General features: G+C 40.0%; 2 protein-coding genes across 4 annotated transcripts in view; one reads left to right on the top strand and one right to left on the bottom strand.

Moving 5' to 3' along the window:
• Positions 1-4,609, top strand: part of strbp (spermatid perinuclear RNA binding protein) — a 74,695-nt gene extending 70,086 nt beyond the window's left edge. Inside the window, exon 19 of the mRNA XM_062434244.1 lies at positions 4,384-4,609. Coding sequence (XP_062290228.1) covers positions 4,384-4,478 — 95 coding nt within the window. The 3' untranslated portion in view covers positions 4,479-4,609. The remainder of the gene's footprint in view (positions 1-4,383) is intronic.
• Positions 4,610-17,587: 12,978 nt separating this feature from the next.
• LOC133995475 (rab GTPase-activating protein 1) overlaps positions 17,588-20,854 on the bottom strand; it is a 75,362-nt gene continuing 72,095 nt past the window's right edge. For all 3 annotated transcript variants that reach the window (XM_062434877.1, XM_062434878.1, XM_062434879.1), the window contains 2 exons: positions 20,175-20,375; positions 17,588-19,038 (listed from right to left, as the gene is read on the bottom strand). In XM_062434877.1, coding sequence (XP_062290861.1) covers positions 18,916-19,038; positions 20,175-20,375 — 324 coding nt within the window. In that variant the 3' untranslated portion in view covers positions 17,588-18,915. The remainder of the gene's footprint in view (positions 19,039-20,174; positions 20,376-20,854) is intronic.

The following is a 20,854-nucleotide window of genomic DNA, read 5'->3' as shown; positions in this document are numbered from 1 at the left end:
CACCAAATGATTAATGGACTGGATTTATTTATACCACTGATATCCAAAGCACCTCTTATACACACAAACATGCTACTGTATCATGCAAGGCCATCCAGAGCAATTTGGGGCTCAGTGTCTTCCCGAAGGACACTTTGACATGTGGACAGAAGGTGTCAGTGATTAGTGGACGACCTGCTCCTAAGGCTCAGCTGCCCCTATTGTAAATATTAAACCCCCTTTGAGTTTCACTAGACAAAAATCTCATCAGCAGCATAGGGTTTTAAATTTAAGCCAGAGAGCGAAAAAAAAAAAAAAAAAGGTACATGAAAACATTGGTAACTACTCCTTTTTCTTTTTAATACAAAGCTTTCATCTTATTTCCTGCTTTTTCTCTGTGCTCTGACTCCCATTGCTGCTTTGGGATTTCCTGCCTGAAAACACATTTTAACTCCCGACGTTACTTGAATAGTAAAACAATTTGTGGAACACACGCAGACAAAATTTTATAAAGTTCAATGCAAACAACAACTTGCCCTCTCTTAAAGGGTAATTATAGTTTATTACAACATGGGTCCTAATTTTGTAGTTTTGGCCATTATATATAACATTTTACTCACCAGCTTGATAGTGGAGATCTGGAAATGTGGCGTCATCACTTAAAACACAGCAGCAGTCGGACAATCAGGCATGATTTTGACAAAATCCCTGATTAGCCAGATTGATTTGAAAGTTACAACTTTGACCTACTCTACCTGCAGTAGTTGTTACTGTGGGATTATTACTGATTTTTAAGATGCTTACTTTAAGTTTTTTCTCTAAAATAGTGGCTCATAGTCTGGCTGTTGGCTTATTTACAACTTGTCTGATTGTCTGACTGCTTGCTCCATTGTTGTACCAATTTCACCACGCTCCCATCTAACACTGACTTTAATGGGTAAAATATTTTCATAACTAATTTTTAAAAATTAAGACCAAAGTTGTAAAAAAACAAAATTAATCTTTAAATGTTTCCATTTGTTTTATTCTTTTTAACTCTGACTTCTTCTAACCACAGATGAAGGCTGAGGCCTCATGTAAACACATTCCTGCCTGTTCTCACACACTTACACTCCCCCTTCTGGGAGCCATGTTTGTTCAGTGCAAGGGTTTTTTTTGTTTTTTTTGCTGGACATGTACATGTAGAGTAGTGTTTAGTGTAGTGAGCATAGACACACTTGGTTATTTGTTGCCCTGGACTCATGCAGAGCTGTGCTCTTCTCATGTCTCCCCTCTAGGTTTGGCCAAGAGAATGGTTCTGTTGCCTGTCATGAAAATGCCCGCCTACCCCGTCCCCCACTACTTCTTTTAGCACAGAAGACATACAAACCAAACGCACCTAGCCTTTTTCTAGAAGGGAAACTCAGTCTGTTTTGTTTTTGTTTTTGTTGTTTTTTTCTACCATATCAATGATGGGGAGAGGATTATGGACTTGATTTGAAGATTTGTTAAAGCGTTATTTTTCTTTTTTTTCTTCTTTTTTTTGGTTTGTTTATTGTTTTCTTACTGTGTCCAAAAACTGTTATGAATTTGAAAGACATACTGCAGGTTGAAGTTCTTAACAGATCAACAAAAACTTGAAGGATTTGTACTGTGAATTTTACCTCATTCTTTGAGTCTAAATTATATTCATTTATATATATATCAGACTTTTGTTATTGTGTTTATTCTGTGCTAGGAAGTGGACAGCCTTTGAAATATGATACACACAACACACACATTCTCTGTAAAAAGTAAATAATGTTGAAAAATAAAAAAGTTTTATCTCCTATAAAAGCTGGACACTGCCTGGTGTATATATCTGATTTAAAGGCTTTCAGCTGGTTTAGATTTGATGTTTGGCTTTTAGTCAAAACTTTAGGACTAGTTGCTGCTGTTCTTTTAACCTACACATGACAATCTTACATTTTGGACGTTAAGCTTTTATATGCCAACTTTCACGTACACCCATTGAATTTCAATCTTACCACGTACCTCAGCACCTCCTCTTACATCCTTTTGACCCCCAGCTTATAGATATTCAGAGAGAAAGGCAAGAAGACAAAGGATGAATTTACAAAAGCTTCTGTTAGATCCTGCATCTTGCATTCAGCGGCACGATTTCATTACTTTACATGGATTAATGTTTGGCAGGTTTCCCACTGCTATCACACAGCTGTCACCTACAGTACAGTACAAACGGTGAGCTTGTATTTGTCGTCATATAAACCAACTGCAGACTTTTGGCAGCAGTAATTCTGGAGCTTAGTACATTATTTAGACTGAATTCAATCAGCATAAAATGGCCCACAAATAACAAAGACAAAACATGTTATTTGTACTACATCTTAATCAGAAATAGTCGGAGTAATCGATGATCCACATGAGTTCAAACATCACTGTCAGTGTGTTTTATGTTCTTGTTTCATTATTTCAGATTCATGCTGTATTGTTTTTTGCATGTTTTTGCTCAGCCTTCAGTTAAGGAGCCACTGAAACTTTGCTCACAACAGTCCCTCTATGACTCAATCCCTGGGTAAAATAAAGGTTTAAAGATTCAAATATAAGCATGATGTAATATCACATGACACAGAACAAAACAGGGGGGAGAGGAACTTGGTTAAATAAGGTACAGTAAAGGTGAAACTCAGAGTTAAAATGACCCTGCACCACGTATTGGTCATCCAACCAGTGAGAGATAACCCCCCCTGACGACGTCTCCATGGTTACAGCTATGAGGCGCAGCCATTGGATGAGAGGACCCAATATCTTGTCCAATGGTTGGTTGAGCTCCATTGAGTTACATTTTAAATCCTTTACTTCAATTTCAAATGACTGGAAATTCATTCTCCGCTCTCACATTTGTGTTTTAATTTTATTTCATGTTTTTGTTGAATGTTGAATTAATTTATAAGTACACACAGTGCTGAAGTACCAGAAACAATATTTACTTTAACCATTATCTGATCTCATTTTCAGTCTTTACTTTTCTTTGTTACTAGCATCCTAAAACCACCACTAAATTATAATCAGGCTTTGATATCAGTTCCTACTGTGTTCATGACCTCAGTATCTGTGAAATATTAAAGGAATAGCTGAACATTTGGGGAAATATGCTTATTCAATCTGTGCTTTATGAAGCTACAGCAAGCAACTAGTTAGCCTAGCAACCAGACTGCAAACAGCTAGCCTGGCTCTGTCTGACGGTCATAAAATCTGCCTACCAACAGTTTGAAGCTAGCAGAGAAAGGAAATAAGTGTAATTCTTAAAATGTTGAACTACTCCTTGAATTTAATCCATGCACCATTCCCATACAGGCAATCTTTGATTTAGATATTATTAATGCCACACAGGTAATGATCTTTTTTCACTGTAGAGGACTTTTTCTTTCTCCTGTCAGCTTTAACATACAGTATAGGCATTTAATCTGTCAAACCTATAATGTTGTCAACGACATTAAAGGGGCTATATGTAAGAATTGTGAAGCAATTTACACATATTAATAATTCTTTATTGCCAGTGAGTAAACGGGTTGTAATGTTAAAAATGTTTATCTTCCCCAACTTACTCGGTTGCCTTTTTCAGCCTCTGGACTGATTTCTACATGAAGGACTCGGGCTGTTTTTTCCGCGATAGTCTGACAGATGTAACATTTTTTACACGCTCCTGAGTGCCTCGCCTTTCTCTTGCCAACGCCAACAAATGACCGTCCGGCAGCCACCACAACAAAAACGATGCTAACTTATTGAAACATCCTGCCGATATTAGCTCTCCAGCTCTATTACCCACAAGGTTGGCTGGTGGCTACAGTATCTTTTTTTGGGCGGGGAGAGAAGGCCAGCTGCATTTATCAACCGCCCTACATTTCGCTGCAAACCCACAGTGTGTTGCTCCCTGGCCACAGCTCACTGCACCACAGTCACTGCTCGCTGCTCTGAGTCTACAGGTGTTTAGTAAATAAAATTGCTAAATAAAGTTGGCGGTTTGCGGGTAGGGTTTGGATTGTTGATTAATGCATATTTTGTTCGGGTTGGGTGGTGCCTCTGTGTGTGTGTTTGTGTACTGACTGACGGGGACAGAGAGATACTTTGTTGAAGCACGATGCAAAACGCAATGTTAGATATCTTTTATGTTATTATGAGAAATGTAAATGCGCCTCTGTTCGCTCACACTTATGGAGCGTGAACACGAGCAACAGGATGCTGACTGCTGCTCACTTAACGGCCACTGGTGTCAACAATGAGACATTTCTGATTCTTACATATAAAACCTTTACGAAGAGTGCTTTATGTTCAGCAGCCTCATATTGTGTTAATGGATGTCTCGCACTATTCATATTGTAATTACTCCTGCTTTCTCTGTCTCTGTTCTTCATCTCCCTGCAGGAGGTCTTTTCATTGACAATCCCTTCTACCAGCCGCGGACCATCGCTCCTTTTATCATCCATCTGGGTCCCCAGGATCTCTTCTCTGACTTCTAGAGGCAGCAGATTTGTCAGATACGCTCTCACCCGCCTGTATACGCAGGACACCTGGCTGCTCACATGCCCACCTGTTTTTTCTGTCTGTGTAAGCAGGCTGCCTTTCTATCCCAGCTGACGGACTCACAGATTCAAAACTGCTTTGCTGGAAAAAAACCTTCCACCCAACAAAGCGGCGGAAACCGTCTGACTTACCGACAGAGAGGCTTGAAGCTCCTCTCTGTGTGTTCTCTACTCTCCGTCCAGATTATCACATCAGAGTAGAGCAACTTTACACCAAGCAATACTCGGATTATACGAGAAACGTACGACTGCGACTGTGCGAGGCTGGGCTGAACTTTGGTCTTTCTTATAGCAATACACCTGAACTCCTCTCTTCAAGCTTACTTACTTGAGAAGATGTGAATGTCCGATGGAGTTTTAACCCAACACAGCATTGCAATAGCTCATTTTGATTGTATATTCATTATATGTGTGTACGTGTGGCTATAACATGACTATATACACATATATGTATGGTGTATGTTTCTATAATAATGTGTTGACAATAATATTACTATATGACAATGTATTTATGTAAATACGCTATAAAATATAATTGTTGGTATAAATTATTTTAGAATTATAAAGTGAAATGTAACTGTAATATCACAGTATAGCTTTCTTCCAATTTTATATACACTGAGCAATTGAGGCTAGTTCTAGGAGATGCAATATTATCTTTGTTATTCCTATTAACCTGTGCTGTTAGAGTAATAATGCTTCCTTTTTTCCTTCCCTCCTCTTCTTCCTTCAGACTTTCCCTCTATCTTTGATGTCTTTCTGAGCCTTTCTGAGCACACTCTCTGCTGCCCGAGGTTTATTTACATGGCCTGGACCAGAGGTGCTCACTACTGAACACACTCATAACTTAATCACACCTGTGTGCGCACACACACACACACACACACTTTCCTGTCAGAAAGCACATTTTCTATAGTCTCACTGCTGGCAGGGAATACCGTTATTACAAATACTGTATGTGTGTTGTGTGTGTGTATACTCTGATGTACGCGCTCCTCCCTCTACCATTAACACGTTACCAGACACACAGAACAAGTGACAGCTTTGTCCCACCCAAAAGCACAGCTGTCTGGCACCCATTACTGCTCTTTATTTCTACAAACGCACACATTCACACACACCTTTCCCTCCAACCTCCTATGTCAATTGTCTACTGAGTTGAAGTAATGCTGCTGGTGGCAGAAACGGCTTTGTTAAAGGGCCTTGTTACACAACGGGGAAGACAGAGCACAAACTACAGTACTGGCTAGCTAATTAAAGCTGTAACCCCCGCTATCATCAGGGGAAGGCTTTGTAGAAATGGAGCTGTGTTTATATCACAGGACTTTAGGGTGGATAGGAATATGCTAGTGGTGCATTTTAGGTTTTCTGAAGCGATGTTTTGAAGCTTGGATCACAGTTTTACCACTGGCTGCCTTTGTCAGACACTAAAGCCAGAACATTTGAGCAAAAGAGAGCAAAAGCTGAGGTGGACTGAGGAAGTTTCATCTAGGGATGCTTTGATCCAATACTTCAAATCAGTGTCTGTGTCAATACTGACCTCATTAAGCGGATTGGGCATCGGCCATTGACATTAACAGTCCACATTAAATGGAGTCATTTACAGTTATGCTTCCATGGTTCAGAATTGGCACATTGATTTGAGGCCTGTGTTGACTGAAGCTGAGACACTTGTCAGTCAATCAAACAAACCCCCCAAATGTCTCTGTAAGCCTTAATATGCTCATAGGATCAAAGATCTTTTCAGATAAAACCGTCTTGTTAGAAAATATATAGACTTTGTATTTTCAGACAGAAGCTGGGCGTCTTTGAAGATTTGAAGCCTCCTCTTGCAATTAGTGTGTCGGCATCTTAAGGCTCGTCTGGCATCAGCTGTCTGTTGTGGTGCCAGCCTCTCAACTTACACTGCAACTGTTGATGAACTGCTCAGGACAGATTACTGGAAGGAGGATGGAGTCCTGTTGGGTATCATTTTTAGTCTCAAAATATATATTAATACTTGACTGTGTAGTGGTAGTGTTGCTGTAGCACATATTAAATGTATGTACGTAGAAATGAGACTGAGAGATGAGATATCCCATAAGCTCTATCCATATAGTACGTTGGATCAAATTTTTCATTATTATTGGAGCCAAACATACAGATAATTGTCACTCAATACTGTGTGGGATTTTGGCAGGATTTTGTGGTGGTGCTTCTAAAAGCTCTTCGTCACAGCCTTTAATAGAGACAAAGATATCTGTCAGTAGTGGCGAAATCGAACAGAATGTGCCTCATAAGGCTTTGATTCTCCTCGCACTCGCCTTGATCTGGGCGCCAGTTTGATCTCCCGTGTTTGTGCCAGCTTTGATTCAACAAAAACCATGTCTGAGAAACGTGAGACAATAGACTCCCTGAGGTCCCAGAGCCCGTTTCTCAAGACGATACGTCAAATTAGAGTTAGTTTTTTGACATTACTGAGCTGATAATGAGGTGAAATTTTGGAAGTCTTATTGAATATGAAATAAAATTGTGCTATCAAGCTGTGATTGAGAGAAATGAAGGTAAGGTGAAGGATGTCCTGTTCTTCTTTTCCAGTTGTGCTCTGTGTTTTGGAACGGCACGGTCAAGAAACACGGCCATTTAAGTTTTAACAGCTGTTTCCTCAACTTTAACAACTGGACTTCCACACAGTGTCCTGTACTGTGATGTAGTATGTCTAGACCTTAATGGTTTTAGCAGGAGTCCACGTTAATGTCCATGCGGGATCCACTGCACTGCCCATGAGGAATCTGTCCATAAAGACTATTTTACAGCCATAAATGGAAAATAAACTCACCTGGACTGCCACTTCAAGGTCCTGGAAATTAAAATGCTGTTGATATTTTATCAACTAATCTTTATTTACATATGAAAAACATTTGGCTGGACTTTGCGAGAGTAAATAAGCTCCAAGATCATCTTACTTTTCTGACATGCAGCAGCATTAAGTTGATCCTGGTAGATGTCATGTAGAAACTGGATCCTGTTTTTTAAACTGTATAATCACATTTCCTCTGTGTTTATTGACTCTGGATCTTAGCAGTGCGTGTCTCACTGTTAGTTTTGTTGGGTTTTTTCGCAGCAGAGCTTTACCATCCAAATCACAGAGCACTTCTTGTTGTCTTGTCTCCTAAAAGTCCAGAGCGAGGATTTTAGAGGAGCGTTGCATTGCTGTGACTTTTCGTTCTCATGTGGAATTCACATGGAGGTGAATGATTCGGGGCTTTACTGTGTAGAAACAGACCTTCTCTGTCAGCTAAGAATTTCTTCTAATTTCCCCTCTGCCCTCTCTCCGTCTCTCTCGCTCTCTTTCTGCCCCCTCCGTCCTCTCTCTCCAGATGGCCAACATTAATAAGGCAGACAGTCATACCTCAGTGAGCGATCTGTTTTTCCCCTTAGACTGAACAGACACACAGGACGAGTCACCCCTGACTACTGACCCCGTCCTCGCGGTCTGTTGGCTGGACGACCACTTTTTCAGAGGAAGGGTTGCAGAGTGAGAGCTCAGGGAAACACAGTCGGTCTAGAACTGGTACAGGCAGTCCAGTGGGACTGTGCAAGGGGTGGCTGGTCCACAGCAACACGCAGTGTTTATATACTGGGGAGTTGCTGTCTCTCTGTTATGTGTAGGGTTTACTGTGAATTGTGAGATATAATAATGATCTGAATGTGCTATGTATCTTACAAATGTCACAAAGGAGATATAAAAGAAGAATCATCTGTTTGTTGAAACATGTATACATTTGGTGATGATTCAGAGGAAGCAAGACAAATGAAGAGGAAAACAACATCTGCTGAACAAACTAATGCCACTCCCATGAGTTTCCCCCCACGAACCATTTAAACAAGCTTTAATCAGTACATGGAGACAGAAGAGGGAGGCTGAGCAGCAGGATTGGATTCGACCGTCTGTGTTTCCCATACTGTAGCACCACCAGGAAGATGGTGATATCAGCTGTACTGAAAACATTACTGGGGCATGTTTTTTCCTGAGGAAACGCACTCAACAGAATCTGCCTTTAAAGGCTTGGGCAGTAATGTTCGTGTGAATAACTTTTCTAGAGAGTAATGGTTGTTTGTGCCGGACTCAAGTCCTGTTGAGTTTTCTGATGGATGTTCTTTGTGATCTCCAGAAATGTGGCAGCCATTGTATCAAATCCACCCTCTGCCCCCCTTCCTCCCTCATCCTCCATCTACAGTTTTACAAACACTGCCTCCCAGAGGTGGAGCAGCACAGCAGTGCACGTTTAACAACGATCACACATGTAAATGTTAAGAAGCACAAAACACACACGGGAAATACACCCACACATTGTACTCAGGGCTACCTGACACACACACACACGTGTATGCAAACCGTCACGCACACAAGCACACACTCACATACTAATATATGTAAATAGTTCAGTTCACTGCGTTCACTAACAATAACAGCCGAGCACATTGACACAGCATGACATTCTTTGCTCTGTGGTTTGTATGTTACATGTAGAATTGTACTGTACATAGTGAGAGTCAGACAAGCAGTTAGGCCTTGTTTGTACTTTAGGATTTGAGCCATGTACAGCTGAGAATCATCCCATCTACCGCATTTATTATCTTGGTGCTTTATAACGGGCTGTCTGTAGCACTGTACATAATGGATTTTACTTTGAGTTTGCCTTTTTTGGTAGAAACACAAAAAAAGAAGGAGGAGTGCTGCCATCAGAAAAACTTTTTTTGGCACCGAATGCAGGAGCTTCACGCGTTTAGATGCTGCAATATGTTCAGTAGTTTAAGAGCTCTGAGTGCTTTTGTTGCCAGGTAACGTCAGCTTTTTTGGACTTTCTATTTAGAGTCAGTTTGAGCCCGCTTTCTCTTACTTTTGGGAAACAGGGTTCTGGTTTGTTCTGCAGGATGGGATTTATCCAGAGACCAAAGACTCTGAAGCCTTTGTTGCACAAAATCTGATCATCCCGACAGTCTCAGAAGTAAGAAACCATACATACGTGATCTGATACTCACTGTCTAGACAGTTATGAAATGTCAGGTAATAAAAAAAATAAGGATTCTGCTCTCCTGTGTGTGAATCCAGCCTCTGAAGGATAACTGTGTGTTACTCATTGTTGCATTAGCACAGACGGTTGGGGTTTAATTCGGACAGTGATGCTAAATGTGTCTGAAAGCAGAGGGAGGAGAGCTGGTGAAAGAGCTGGAAAGTCCATCCATGAGTGGTTCGGAACTCTGCGGAGCAGCAGAAATAGATCCGGGATCACGTTTCACCTGCTGAGGCAAAGTGAACCAGACTCACTGCTGAACAGGTCATTTTCTCTGGGTGTGTGTGCGTGTGTGTGTGTGTGTGTGTGTGTGTGTGTGTGTGTGTGTGTGTGCGTGTGCGTGTGCGTGTGCGTGTGTGTGTGTGTTTGGCAAGCACATACAGTGGAAGGGATGGTAACCTATTTCACACCTATATGCACACACATACACACACTCACACACACACACTCACACACACACAGGTAATAGTGCAGTCCCATTGAGCATGTTGTTGCATACTTGCTGGTCATGGTCCACTGATTGTTTAAGTCCAATATCCTCCTGATAAACGATCAAAGCATTTTGGTTGGGAATGTACACTGTTGTTATAGTGATTGTAGAGTAGAATGTATTTACTCATAGAAAGAGTAAACTTGCTTTTTTGTAGAGAAGCATATATACAGAATATATATGGATAAATACATATATATACATCTATATATCTTTTGAACAACTTGAGTTGTTTTAGGCGCATCCATCCTGTTAGGATTCATATTTCTTTCCCCCTTTTTCAATTTTTATTTATAATGTTTTGACAAAAGTAGCGTCTTATGAGTGATGAGTGTTCAGTGTTTCCTGTAAATATGATTTTTTAAATTTTATTTTTGACAAAAAGGGGATTAAAATAAACTGTTTTATGATGCTGCCTATGAAATTATGAAGTGATATCTGTCCACAGAATCTATTTGATCCATTCATTTATCGGAGTCGATTTTGTGAAATGTAACAAATGAGAGGTCATGCTGAACGGAGGCCAATGACAATGAACGAGGCGGGTCATCTGAATTGTATTAATGGTTTTGATTAGTAGCAAGATTCACAGCAGTGATGATCTGTTGTTGTCACTGTTCTTGACATAATCTATGCTTGATGAACTGAAAATAAAACTGAGAAAGTGCTGAATCTTTATATGCGAGTACCTTTTTTTTATTGGTCACTGAGACTGATGTGACGTGACTGGTGTGTAAGTGAATATCTGATGAGCGAAATTATGTGCTTACAATGAATTATGGAAAAAGAAAATCAGCTAGATAGGACTTATTTATAAATATTCTGATGTAATTTGGTGCTTATTAGTTTCCAAAATGTAACTGCTGGGAATGATACAAACTCCAAAAATCAGGTTATTATCAGCACAATGTAAACAAGTAGAAGAAATAACAGCACAAACAATTTCAGAACATATACCTTTCTTTCCCATATTTTCATCTGGAACAAAATAATCGACCAACTGATTGACCGGCATTGTAATCAGCCAAACCTGCTGGAGTGGCTTACACATACTATGGAGCATATTCATGTAAAAACATGGACATACAGAAATATTTAGGGGATAATGAATTTCACAATACTTAATTAGAGATACTAAAACTCAAAGATCCCAGCAATTTATTATGCTTCTTTCGTACAAGACAAAAAGTCTCCACTTTTGCCTTTATAAGTAAGCAATTTAATTATGGATACACCTCTCATTAATATTGTTTTGACTTCAATAACTTGCTTCAGTTTCATATGACACAAAGGCCAATTTTGTTATAGTTTCACATTAAAACACCCACTCTGGTAACGCCACATTCTGACACTGTCAGTGATAATACTTGTGTCATTATGCTGTACTATAATCACAGGAGTCATGGTTATGGGTGATAATTGGCAAGTTTGTCTAAGAAGAGTTTCAGCACATGGCGGCTCAGCAATATGAACTGTCAATCATATTTAGAGCAGCTCTGCTGATGGCTGAGTCTGAGTATCCAGTGACATCTCCAGCAGTCAACACTACCAGCACACAGCCACAGCCGCCAATCAACCTGCCGAGCAGAGTGTGTGTGTGAGTGTGTGTGCGAGTGTGTGTGCGAGTGTGCGTGCGTGCGTGCGTGCGTGTGTGTGTGTGTGTGTGTGTGTGTGTGTGTGTGTGTGTGGTGTTTTCAGAAAAAGAATAACTGAAAAAACTATGTGCTTTTGTCTGAGGAAATGCAAACAAGACAGAGAGGATGGGGATTAAACTCTCAAGCCGATGACAGTTATCCTGACAAATTAAACCCCTATCATTGGATCGTGCCAAATGTGGCAGTTCAGATATGGAGGCATTCATTTTCCAACTCCATCAATTCATGCTGAAAGCTTATTTTTTATAGTATTGTTTTTCCCTAGAAAGCAAAAAAAAAATGAGTATAGAAATGTCAAAAATATGAATGTAATGCTGTGTTTGCCTGTCAACAACTGAACACTGAAATACAACAAAACAATAATCTATAGTTCAATACTATTCATACAATAAAGAGCTTCAACTGTTCAGAAGAGGGTAGTGAAGGAGGATAATTAAAGAAGGATTAAGAAATTTGCACGTGGTGAAAAATTAGACGGAGAAGTGACAGATGAGTCGTTCACATTCTCTGATCTCAGGGTATTATTTGTATTATTATTTATGTACACACTAATCTGGAAAACCAATAAGACACATTACACCAGCGGCATCTGTATGTGTTATCCAGATTTATACACTGCAGGGTAATAAATGACTTTGGACTGCTGACAACTTTCAGCATGACCCATATATAATGTTTCAGTTGGTAACAGGGAGCTGTGATATGCAGACAAATTAGAGTCATTTGAGAAGTCATTCTTTCTCTCCTGACGCAGGCTTGCAGGACCTGTTTATAGACGACAACATAGCTGGACAATATTCAAAGAGACCGAGAAACAAATTAAATGTAGGGTACAGCTATTTTTAGCACACATAATTCTCACTTATGTTATGAGTATGTTTGTTATACACGACCAGTGTATGCAAGTTTACCTGCAGCTATCTGTTAGCTAGCTTAAAGGCTCTGTTAAATAAAGCTGCGTAACAATTTTAGTGTATTTTATTTAATTTATTTTTGACTTTTTTTCCATAGAAGATGTTTTGACATGTCACTGTAAAAAAACACAGCTGAATTAATCAAATAAAAATAAATAAATAAATAAAATAAAAAAATCTTAATAATGGCGGGATTGAACTATTTCAGGTTCCTGGTATTGTGCATTTTGACCCAGTTGGACATGTGAATAGTACAGAGCCATAGTTTATGTGATTAGTAACATCTGTGTGTTACTATGTTCATTTCATATTCATATTAGAAAATATTACATGTTAAAAATGTGTGTTTTTAATAGATTTGCCTCCTAATGATGATCTAGTGGCTCTGAATGTACTTACACACAATAATAACACAACAATCTTCAGAGGTTTGTGATGTGATGATGTGAGAAGTATTAAGAGTTTATTCAATATCAAAAAATTAAGACTTACAAATGTTTTAGAGAGGAAGTTCTCATTATTTTTCTCATCAATGATGTGTTCCTTTTTCGCGAGAATACATTCAGGCTTAATTGTCAATTAAGTAGGGAATGATCTCAGAGTAGTTGGCCACAACAGAGTGTGAAATCTTTACTCAGACAAATATTTTTTCTGGGTAGGTGGAGGCACCTCTTGTTTCATCCTCCTCACCTGAACAAATGAGATAACAGAGACAAGGAAACATTTTGAGACCTACAGGATTCAGCACTCAAGAGTTCACCTCAGAGGGCCGCTACAAACATTCACACATTCACACACAGGCTGCCCGAGTGAGTGAAGAGGGGAAAATGAAAGGTAAGTGTGTGTCTGTGTAAGCAAGAGAGAGAGAGAGCAGACTGTCCTGTATGTACAATAAAAAGGTGAAAGAGTTGCAACAAAAAGCCTTAATGCTTAAATCATTAATCCTTATTGTAAAATGGTACAAATCTGGCTAATATTTGAAATAAAATATGGAGAGTACTTTGGTGATTTTTAGGTTAAATAAGGCAACTTCTTTCTTAAGATTACAAACATTTCAGTGATTATATTTCAACATGCAGGGTCGTCAGATTACTGAGTGCTGTTATTAGTGATTGCTTTATTAATTACAAAATCATTTAACGCTTTGTATGTGAGGGGGGTGGGGGTTATTATTTAATGCTGTACAAATAATGTCTGATTGATTAATTTATTGATTGTGTCGCCCCAATAAACTGTAACACAGCAGCAATATATTTGATTTATCTCCTGTTTAGAATAAAATAGGAATATGCAAAGTAGCAGATTGCCTTTTTTAGTCAATTTGCATCATGTACTCAATGTGGTTTGTTAAAAGTTTCTCGTATCCAAAGCAGCGTTCAGTGAGATCAGTGTTTGTGTGTGTGTGTGTGTGTGTGTGTGTGTGTGTGTGTGTGTGTGTGTGTGTGTGTGTGTGTGTGTGTGTGTGAGTGTGTGTGTGTTTGTGTCTGCAGGAAGATCAGGTGACAGAGAGTTCAGAAGGTTGTTGGGAGGGTCCAAATAGCTCCACCCTACCCCTACCTAACACACACACACACACACACACACACACACACACACACACACACACACACACACACACACACACACACACACACACACACACACACACAGTTTCATCTCTGCCTCACAAATCACTAACCACTGAGCCAGGCAGGAACCGAAGACGCCCGTCCCATCAGCATTCCACCTTTGCATTTTACTCTGTTGCTGCCTGCTGGTTGTATTTATAGCTCTGTAACATGGGACAGAAAGAGGAGGGGATGGGGGGTGGGGTGTCAAGCAGATTGCATAATGCTTACGCTTGTTACCCGCTGCAGGTATTATGCCTGCTGCTTTGCAATCTGCAACCGCAGAGCAAACATCCCGAAGGCCGTTATCACCAAAGGTGATAATTTTATGGGCCTACAGTAGGTTATAAGCACTGTCAACCACAGTTAGTTTGTTTTTCCAAATCAACGACTCCTAAACTGACCAAAATTAGACCATGGACCCCACTTGATAAGATTTTTCAGACAGTGTACAAAACCCATAACCAAAGCACCCATACATTCTGTCATTGTGTGGCTTATGGATGGAGTTATAGTGAAAATTAATTAGTTTCCTTTTGGCTAGGGACCCTTGAAACCCCCTCAAGGACTCCTGTTGGTCCCCAGACTCCACATTGAGAATCTCAGCTCTAAATGATAAATGTAAGAGTTCCAGCACAATCGGTGCACACTGTACATTTTATACACAGAGGATGTGGCAGAAAATAGCTCATCCCTGACACAGATAACAATGCAGCCATATATTACAAGGGACTTTCTCTGAGGAAGGAGATGAGAAATAGAAAGGCAGCCAAAGTAAAGTAAAAGCTGCGAAGAGATTTCTATCCAGCTCGAGGGACGCGTCTCGTTCAGATAGAGGCTGTTTTCACAAGACATAATTAGTCAGAAGAAAACGGGTTTATTTTTATGTTCAAAACTCTCAGATGTCCAGAGAAGTGTTCCCGAGAGGTGAGTTAGAGAAGTCTCATTATAACAGCAGCATGTGCCTCTTTTATCTCTTTCTTCCTTTCAGCTGCTATATGAGATGTTAGCGAGGAATTGGAGAGGAAATGACATTAGCTGAGCCGGCTTTGAACTCAGGAGACAGATAAAGATGCAAAACACCATTAAATGAGGCTGAAGAGCCTTAAAAAACAACATGATGTGCCTCCTTTAGCCAAAAAAGTAATAGAGGAAAGGACATTTTGACAAATAGGCGTCATAATATATTAATTCAGCTGGATACAAAAAGAGATTATAAGGTAAGCACTGCACCAAAAGATTTCCTCAGCTGTGGGCAGAACTCTAGAAACCAACGAGACAGTTTAAAGGTCACATCAACGGGTAGTTTATAGTTCATTTAATGTCTCACATCCACTGATGTCCTCTCTCCATCGTCCCTCTTTACAAATGAGCACAGATCACTGAAAACTGAACAGAAAGGCCTGCCTCCCACTTTTGATTACACAATGATCAAAATAGCCGGTAATTTATTTTTTTGTCCATCATCTAATTATTTTAGCTGTAGTAAGACTTACATCCTTATTCTTGCTTCCATCGCCTCAACACTGTACTAACTATCTATCCACAGCTGCCCGAGGGTTTTCTTTTATGGAAGACACAAACAAAGAAAGAGACAGACATTTTTTTTGTGTTGATATCTTTATATTGAAATTCATGAAGTATACACAATGCGTCCTAAACTATTACAATTTCCACACGTTGATAATGTTTTTGTTGTTGGATGATAAAGCTACGTTTTGGCATTTAATTAACCAAACAGCAGTCTGAGAAGCTCGGAGCAAAATAAACATTAAAAAACCCCAAAAAAACATAAAACATTGTGGTGGATTAAACTGTAGCACGGCAGCAGGTAGGTAGGTACAAGTAGGCAACATTAGTTATAGTTACAGAGTAGAAAATCATAAACAAAAACTCCATATTCATTTTTTTAATGTTCGTTATATACAACCCAGTGCCTTAGAGGAACGGCCCTTTGTTTCTGTCATCTGGACTTTTCCTCTGACATCACAAGCAGATTCCAGCGAATCAGATTCCACCTTCAAGTTAGACGCAATTTACAGTAAGTTTATTTTAGGCTGGAAAGGAAATATAGCTATTTCTCTTTTATTTTCAGTCTAATATGATTAGAATAGAAATTGGAATATTTCGACGCCCCTTTCGGGTCAGCTAAATATGAAAACACACAAGCAAGCAGTTGTTAGACCCCCTCCGCCTCTACCCCCGTTCCGACTGATTTAGAGTGCTTGCCAGTTTGACCTCTGGTGACTTCAATTTGAACTCCAGCGATACTGATCTGCTCTTCAGGTGCAGAGTTACACTTCTGGCAGTTGACAAGTTTCTTAATGTGTGTGACTTTTCTACCCCCACGTTCACAACAGTGTGTGTGTAAATACACTCAGTGGCCACTTCCAATTTTGCTTTTGCCTCATTAATACGCTGAATTCTTTGAGGCATGAATTCATAAATGTGTTTGGGAATGTTTCACAGCTATTTTACTCCACGCCGGTTCGATAAAGTCGATCAATTCCTGCAGATATTTGCGAGCTGTGAGATGCCTGTGCCGTGATTTTCCTCTTCCTTCTTATCCCAAAGGTGCTCTACTGTGTCAAACGCAGGCAGCTGGTATAAATACACATTTCTGTCACGCTCCTGGAGCCGTTTTGACACGATAAGCGCTTTGTCACACAGCCATGAGGAGACACGATCGGACAGTGACACAGCTTTTTGTACGCTGCGTCATTCAAGTGACACAGGAAACACTTTCCTCACTATCACACCATCAGATTGCACCTTTTAAACAACACAAGATTTAAGCTGTTTATGCTAAATCTCTATCCTACCATCATGAAATATCTTCTAACCAAAACTCAGAACCGTTGCCTCATGTTTAATATTCAACAAGTCATGCGTTGAGAGAATTTTGTGGCTTTCTTGTTAGTTTTAAACATATTTTCAGGCCATTCTCACAAGGCGTTTTTGCTCAGAGTACTACAGAGTACTATCAATGGTTCCTTTTTTCTCGTCGTTCTGTATGAAGATGACCTCGTCTGCGTGTTTTGTAGAACTGCAGTAATGAGCAGGTGTTCCTAACAAAGTGGCCACTGAGTGTTTTTTCTGTACAGTGTATCTACATAGTAATTCAGTGTTGGTATGTGTAGTGGTAAACGAAATCCCAAAGGCCAGACAAACTTAACACAACACAGCCTGCCACCCTGCACTACCACCTATCAAACATGACCTGTCAGTCGAGGTCAAAGGTCAAACACCACACAGCAACTGGATCCAGGGAAGAGGGCGGAAGGTCTTTAAAGGCGTGTTCAACTGCAGCAGTAATTACAACATTTTGCCTTTGTGTGTGTGTGTGTTTTCCCATTTTTGGCTTCACACTGAGCCATGTTTTTAAGAAGCGTTGCATCACTTGAGGGGTCGACAACATACATAAATATACTGTGTAACACATGCAGAGGTTTGCATGGTTTGGAGCTTTTTTAAGTTTCTTTGTGCTGGGAGATCCAAACCAAACAAAGCTCTGAAATGTTTTATGTCTGAAAGTTTTTGTGAGGAAATCAATGCTGCTGTTGGTAACCACAACAGCTCTTATGCTTCTGTTTTTTTTCTGTAAATTACCTTTTCATATCCACTAAAATCATCTTCATCGACCTTCATATCAAGGCTTTGTCAGCAGACTTCTCTTTAGCATCATTCATATACACATTTGAACATTTAAAGAAACTGGACAGCTTTTTTTCCCTCTTACATGCATGCACACATTCATTACCTTAGTGCTTTTTCTTTCCTTGGACTTTCAACACAACACTCTCCCAATTTTAGTTATACACACACACACACACACACACGCACAGACACACACACACGCACAGTTTAACGTTATATCAGTCAATTATTTATACATTCAACCAGGTTTTTTTTTCTCACACACACATGAACACATACACCTCACAAAAACAAACAAACATGCGCACTTACACACACGTGTCCTCTTTACATAAGCACATTCATGTACATACATAGAAAAAGAAAGTTATTGTTCAACGTAAATTAGAAAAAGCTCAGTTTTGAAAAGCATCTATTAGCTCTCGTACCTAAAACAAAACAAAAAAACTCATGTACAGGGACTGGTTTCATCTGTGCCAGTAGTTTAGAGGGTAGCGCGCAGAACAGCAAGGAAGGACGGAGTGTTTTCTTCTCTATCCCGTCAGGACAGATACAGTTCTGATGTCCAACCTTCCTTCTGCGGGTCTTTAATATCAGCAGTACAAAGACAGAAATTTAATGAAGCATTTCTCTTTTTTATATGCTTTTCTTTCTGTGTGACCGATGGAAGCACATTGTTTCTCTGGGGAAAATGGTACCACTGTACTTTACATTTTTCAACCTCTTCTCATCAGTGCGGTTGGCTGTAGTCATTTTTGGGTGGAGAGGCAAAGAAATGGGTGCGGGTGATTAGATCAGGAAGGAAACACGAGGACATTTTTTAAAGAGGGACAAGTAACACAGTCTGTAGTAATGGTCATCCTGGGTCTTAACAGTCAATGTTCAAGTTAAAGTTATGGCCCGGTGGGTTAAGTTAGGGGTCCAGAGGTTTCAGTGTGGTGAGTAGCACTGAGCTCCAGACATGGTCTGGTGATGGGGTGTTGAGGATGTCAGGTTAGGTGGTCTCCTTGCCCTGGGTCCCAGTGACCGTCTTGATGGAACTCAGTGTTCGGTTGAACCAGGTCTTCTTGGCAGCCTGCACCTCGTTGAGGGCCAGACCCAGATGGTGTTCCAGGTCCTGATTGAGGAGGAAAGAGGAAAGGTGTTGAGAGTGACAAAAAAACATCTGACAATAAGTAACAACATGAACAGACTCTCCTTTTTCAAGTGTGGGCCTCTGAGTACTTCTTTTACTTCTTTCCTTTCTTCAATCAGCAGCTGTGAACCCAGTTCTCTTCCCACTCTAAGAGACATCATTCACTTTGAAATGCTTATCTCTTTTCTGTGACATTAGTCAGAAATAAACTCCTCACAGAGCTCCTTGTTGATGTCTGGTCTGACCCTCTTTTTCCTTTAGACATCACTCTCTTCAAGAAACCAAAACTCTTTTGGTCTTTTTTTAAATGACAGAAACTGTGCTCACATATTTTTAAACTATTTAAACTGTGTTTCAGAGTTCCCCGCTGCCTTTTTCTAATTCTATTAGACCTCAGTGTTGCATGAGAGTAATGTCATTAATCGCTTTGTAAATTAATCCAAACTCACCAATAAGGCTCCCAATTTCTTTAACCACATGTTGATAGTAGCACATTTTCTGCATTGATTTATGGGGTCTCTGCTGCCAGGGCACTTTAAAACTTAACTGTGCCTCTTTGAGGGTTGATGAAGACATCAGGGTAGAAATAAAACTTGTCTTTTAATCGCTACACAGGCGACACACTGTGTAATATAAAAGCCGGCAGCCCAGATATTAAGATATAAACATCCTAAAACATCCTGCATCTAAATGACTGGACTGACTGGAAATGATCAAGTTTCAATTCACATCTCAGACCTCCTGACGATTATAAAGCTGGCAGTTTCCTCCCGATGAAGCTGACTTTGGCAGCCATAATAGTGTTGCTTAATGTGCCACTGCTACAAAGGCCTGTACAGTTAAGTCACTGCAACTCAAGGTCTGTTTGTTTAATGGCACTTATGCCAGCTGGAGGAGCCTGCAAGTCATAGTGGGAGCAGAACTACTGTGGTTCAAGTTATTTTGTTCTAGTACAAATCTGCAGAGTGTGACTCGCAAGATTTTCCAGCGTTAAGATTGGGGGAAATCTGTAATGTTTACGAATGTTTTACCGTGTTTCCATGGCCATATTTCAATATCATGAACTCTGATTTCTTGTTTTGTAGCTTGATTTGGGCTGCAGATGTGTGTCGGTCTACCTGGATTTTGCACTCAGCCTCCACCAGCTGCAGTTTAGTCTGGGCTAGTTCCAGCTCCATCTCCCTCAGCTGGTTCTTCAAACCTTCCTTCTCCTCGTCTGTCTCCTCATTCGCCCCAGCAGGCGCTGTGGTCACAGCAGCCCGTACACGACCCTCTTTGTTGAAAAGACTGCTGCACTTTTCACAGCCTTCCACTTTGGACTAGAGGACAAAGAAAGAGATTAGATGAAATATTAGAGAAAAATACAAGGTAGTAACTGACATCTTTATGCCAGTCTCTGACCTTAAAAAAGGTCTCTGACCTTTTTTTTTGTTGAAGCAACCTGTTTCTTACAGCCTTAAGCTAGAGGAGAGTAAAACAACAGGCAAAAAGAGGGTGAATGTGAGGATAAAGGGGCAAAAAAAAGATTCAAGGTCATAAAGGTTGAGACTAAGAGCGGACACTGTTACAAGAAACTAACCACAATTGTAAAGTTGCCCTTGTTAAGCCATAGTGAGGATGAAATACTGACTTGAGACGGAGAGAGAAAGGAGATGCAAGACACAAAAGTAGAAAACAACAACCAGACAGACTTTGTCAAAGTGTCAAAGCTCCGACAAAGATCCATGTGGCCTGAAAGGTTAGACAGTTAACTGCAAGCCAACTCCTTTATTTCTTTATTGCATCTTTTTTTTTTTTT

Source organism: Scomber scombrus, chromosome 15 (assembly GCF_963691925.1).
Source record: "Scomber scombrus chromosome 15, fScoSco1.1, whole genome shotgun sequence".
Classification (NCBI taxonomy): Eukaryota; Metazoa; Chordata; class Actinopteri; order Scombriformes; family Scombridae; genus Scomber; species Scomber scombrus.
Note: the sequence above shows the minus strand (reverse complement) of the source record. Positions and strands in the feature narration are given on the sequence as shown.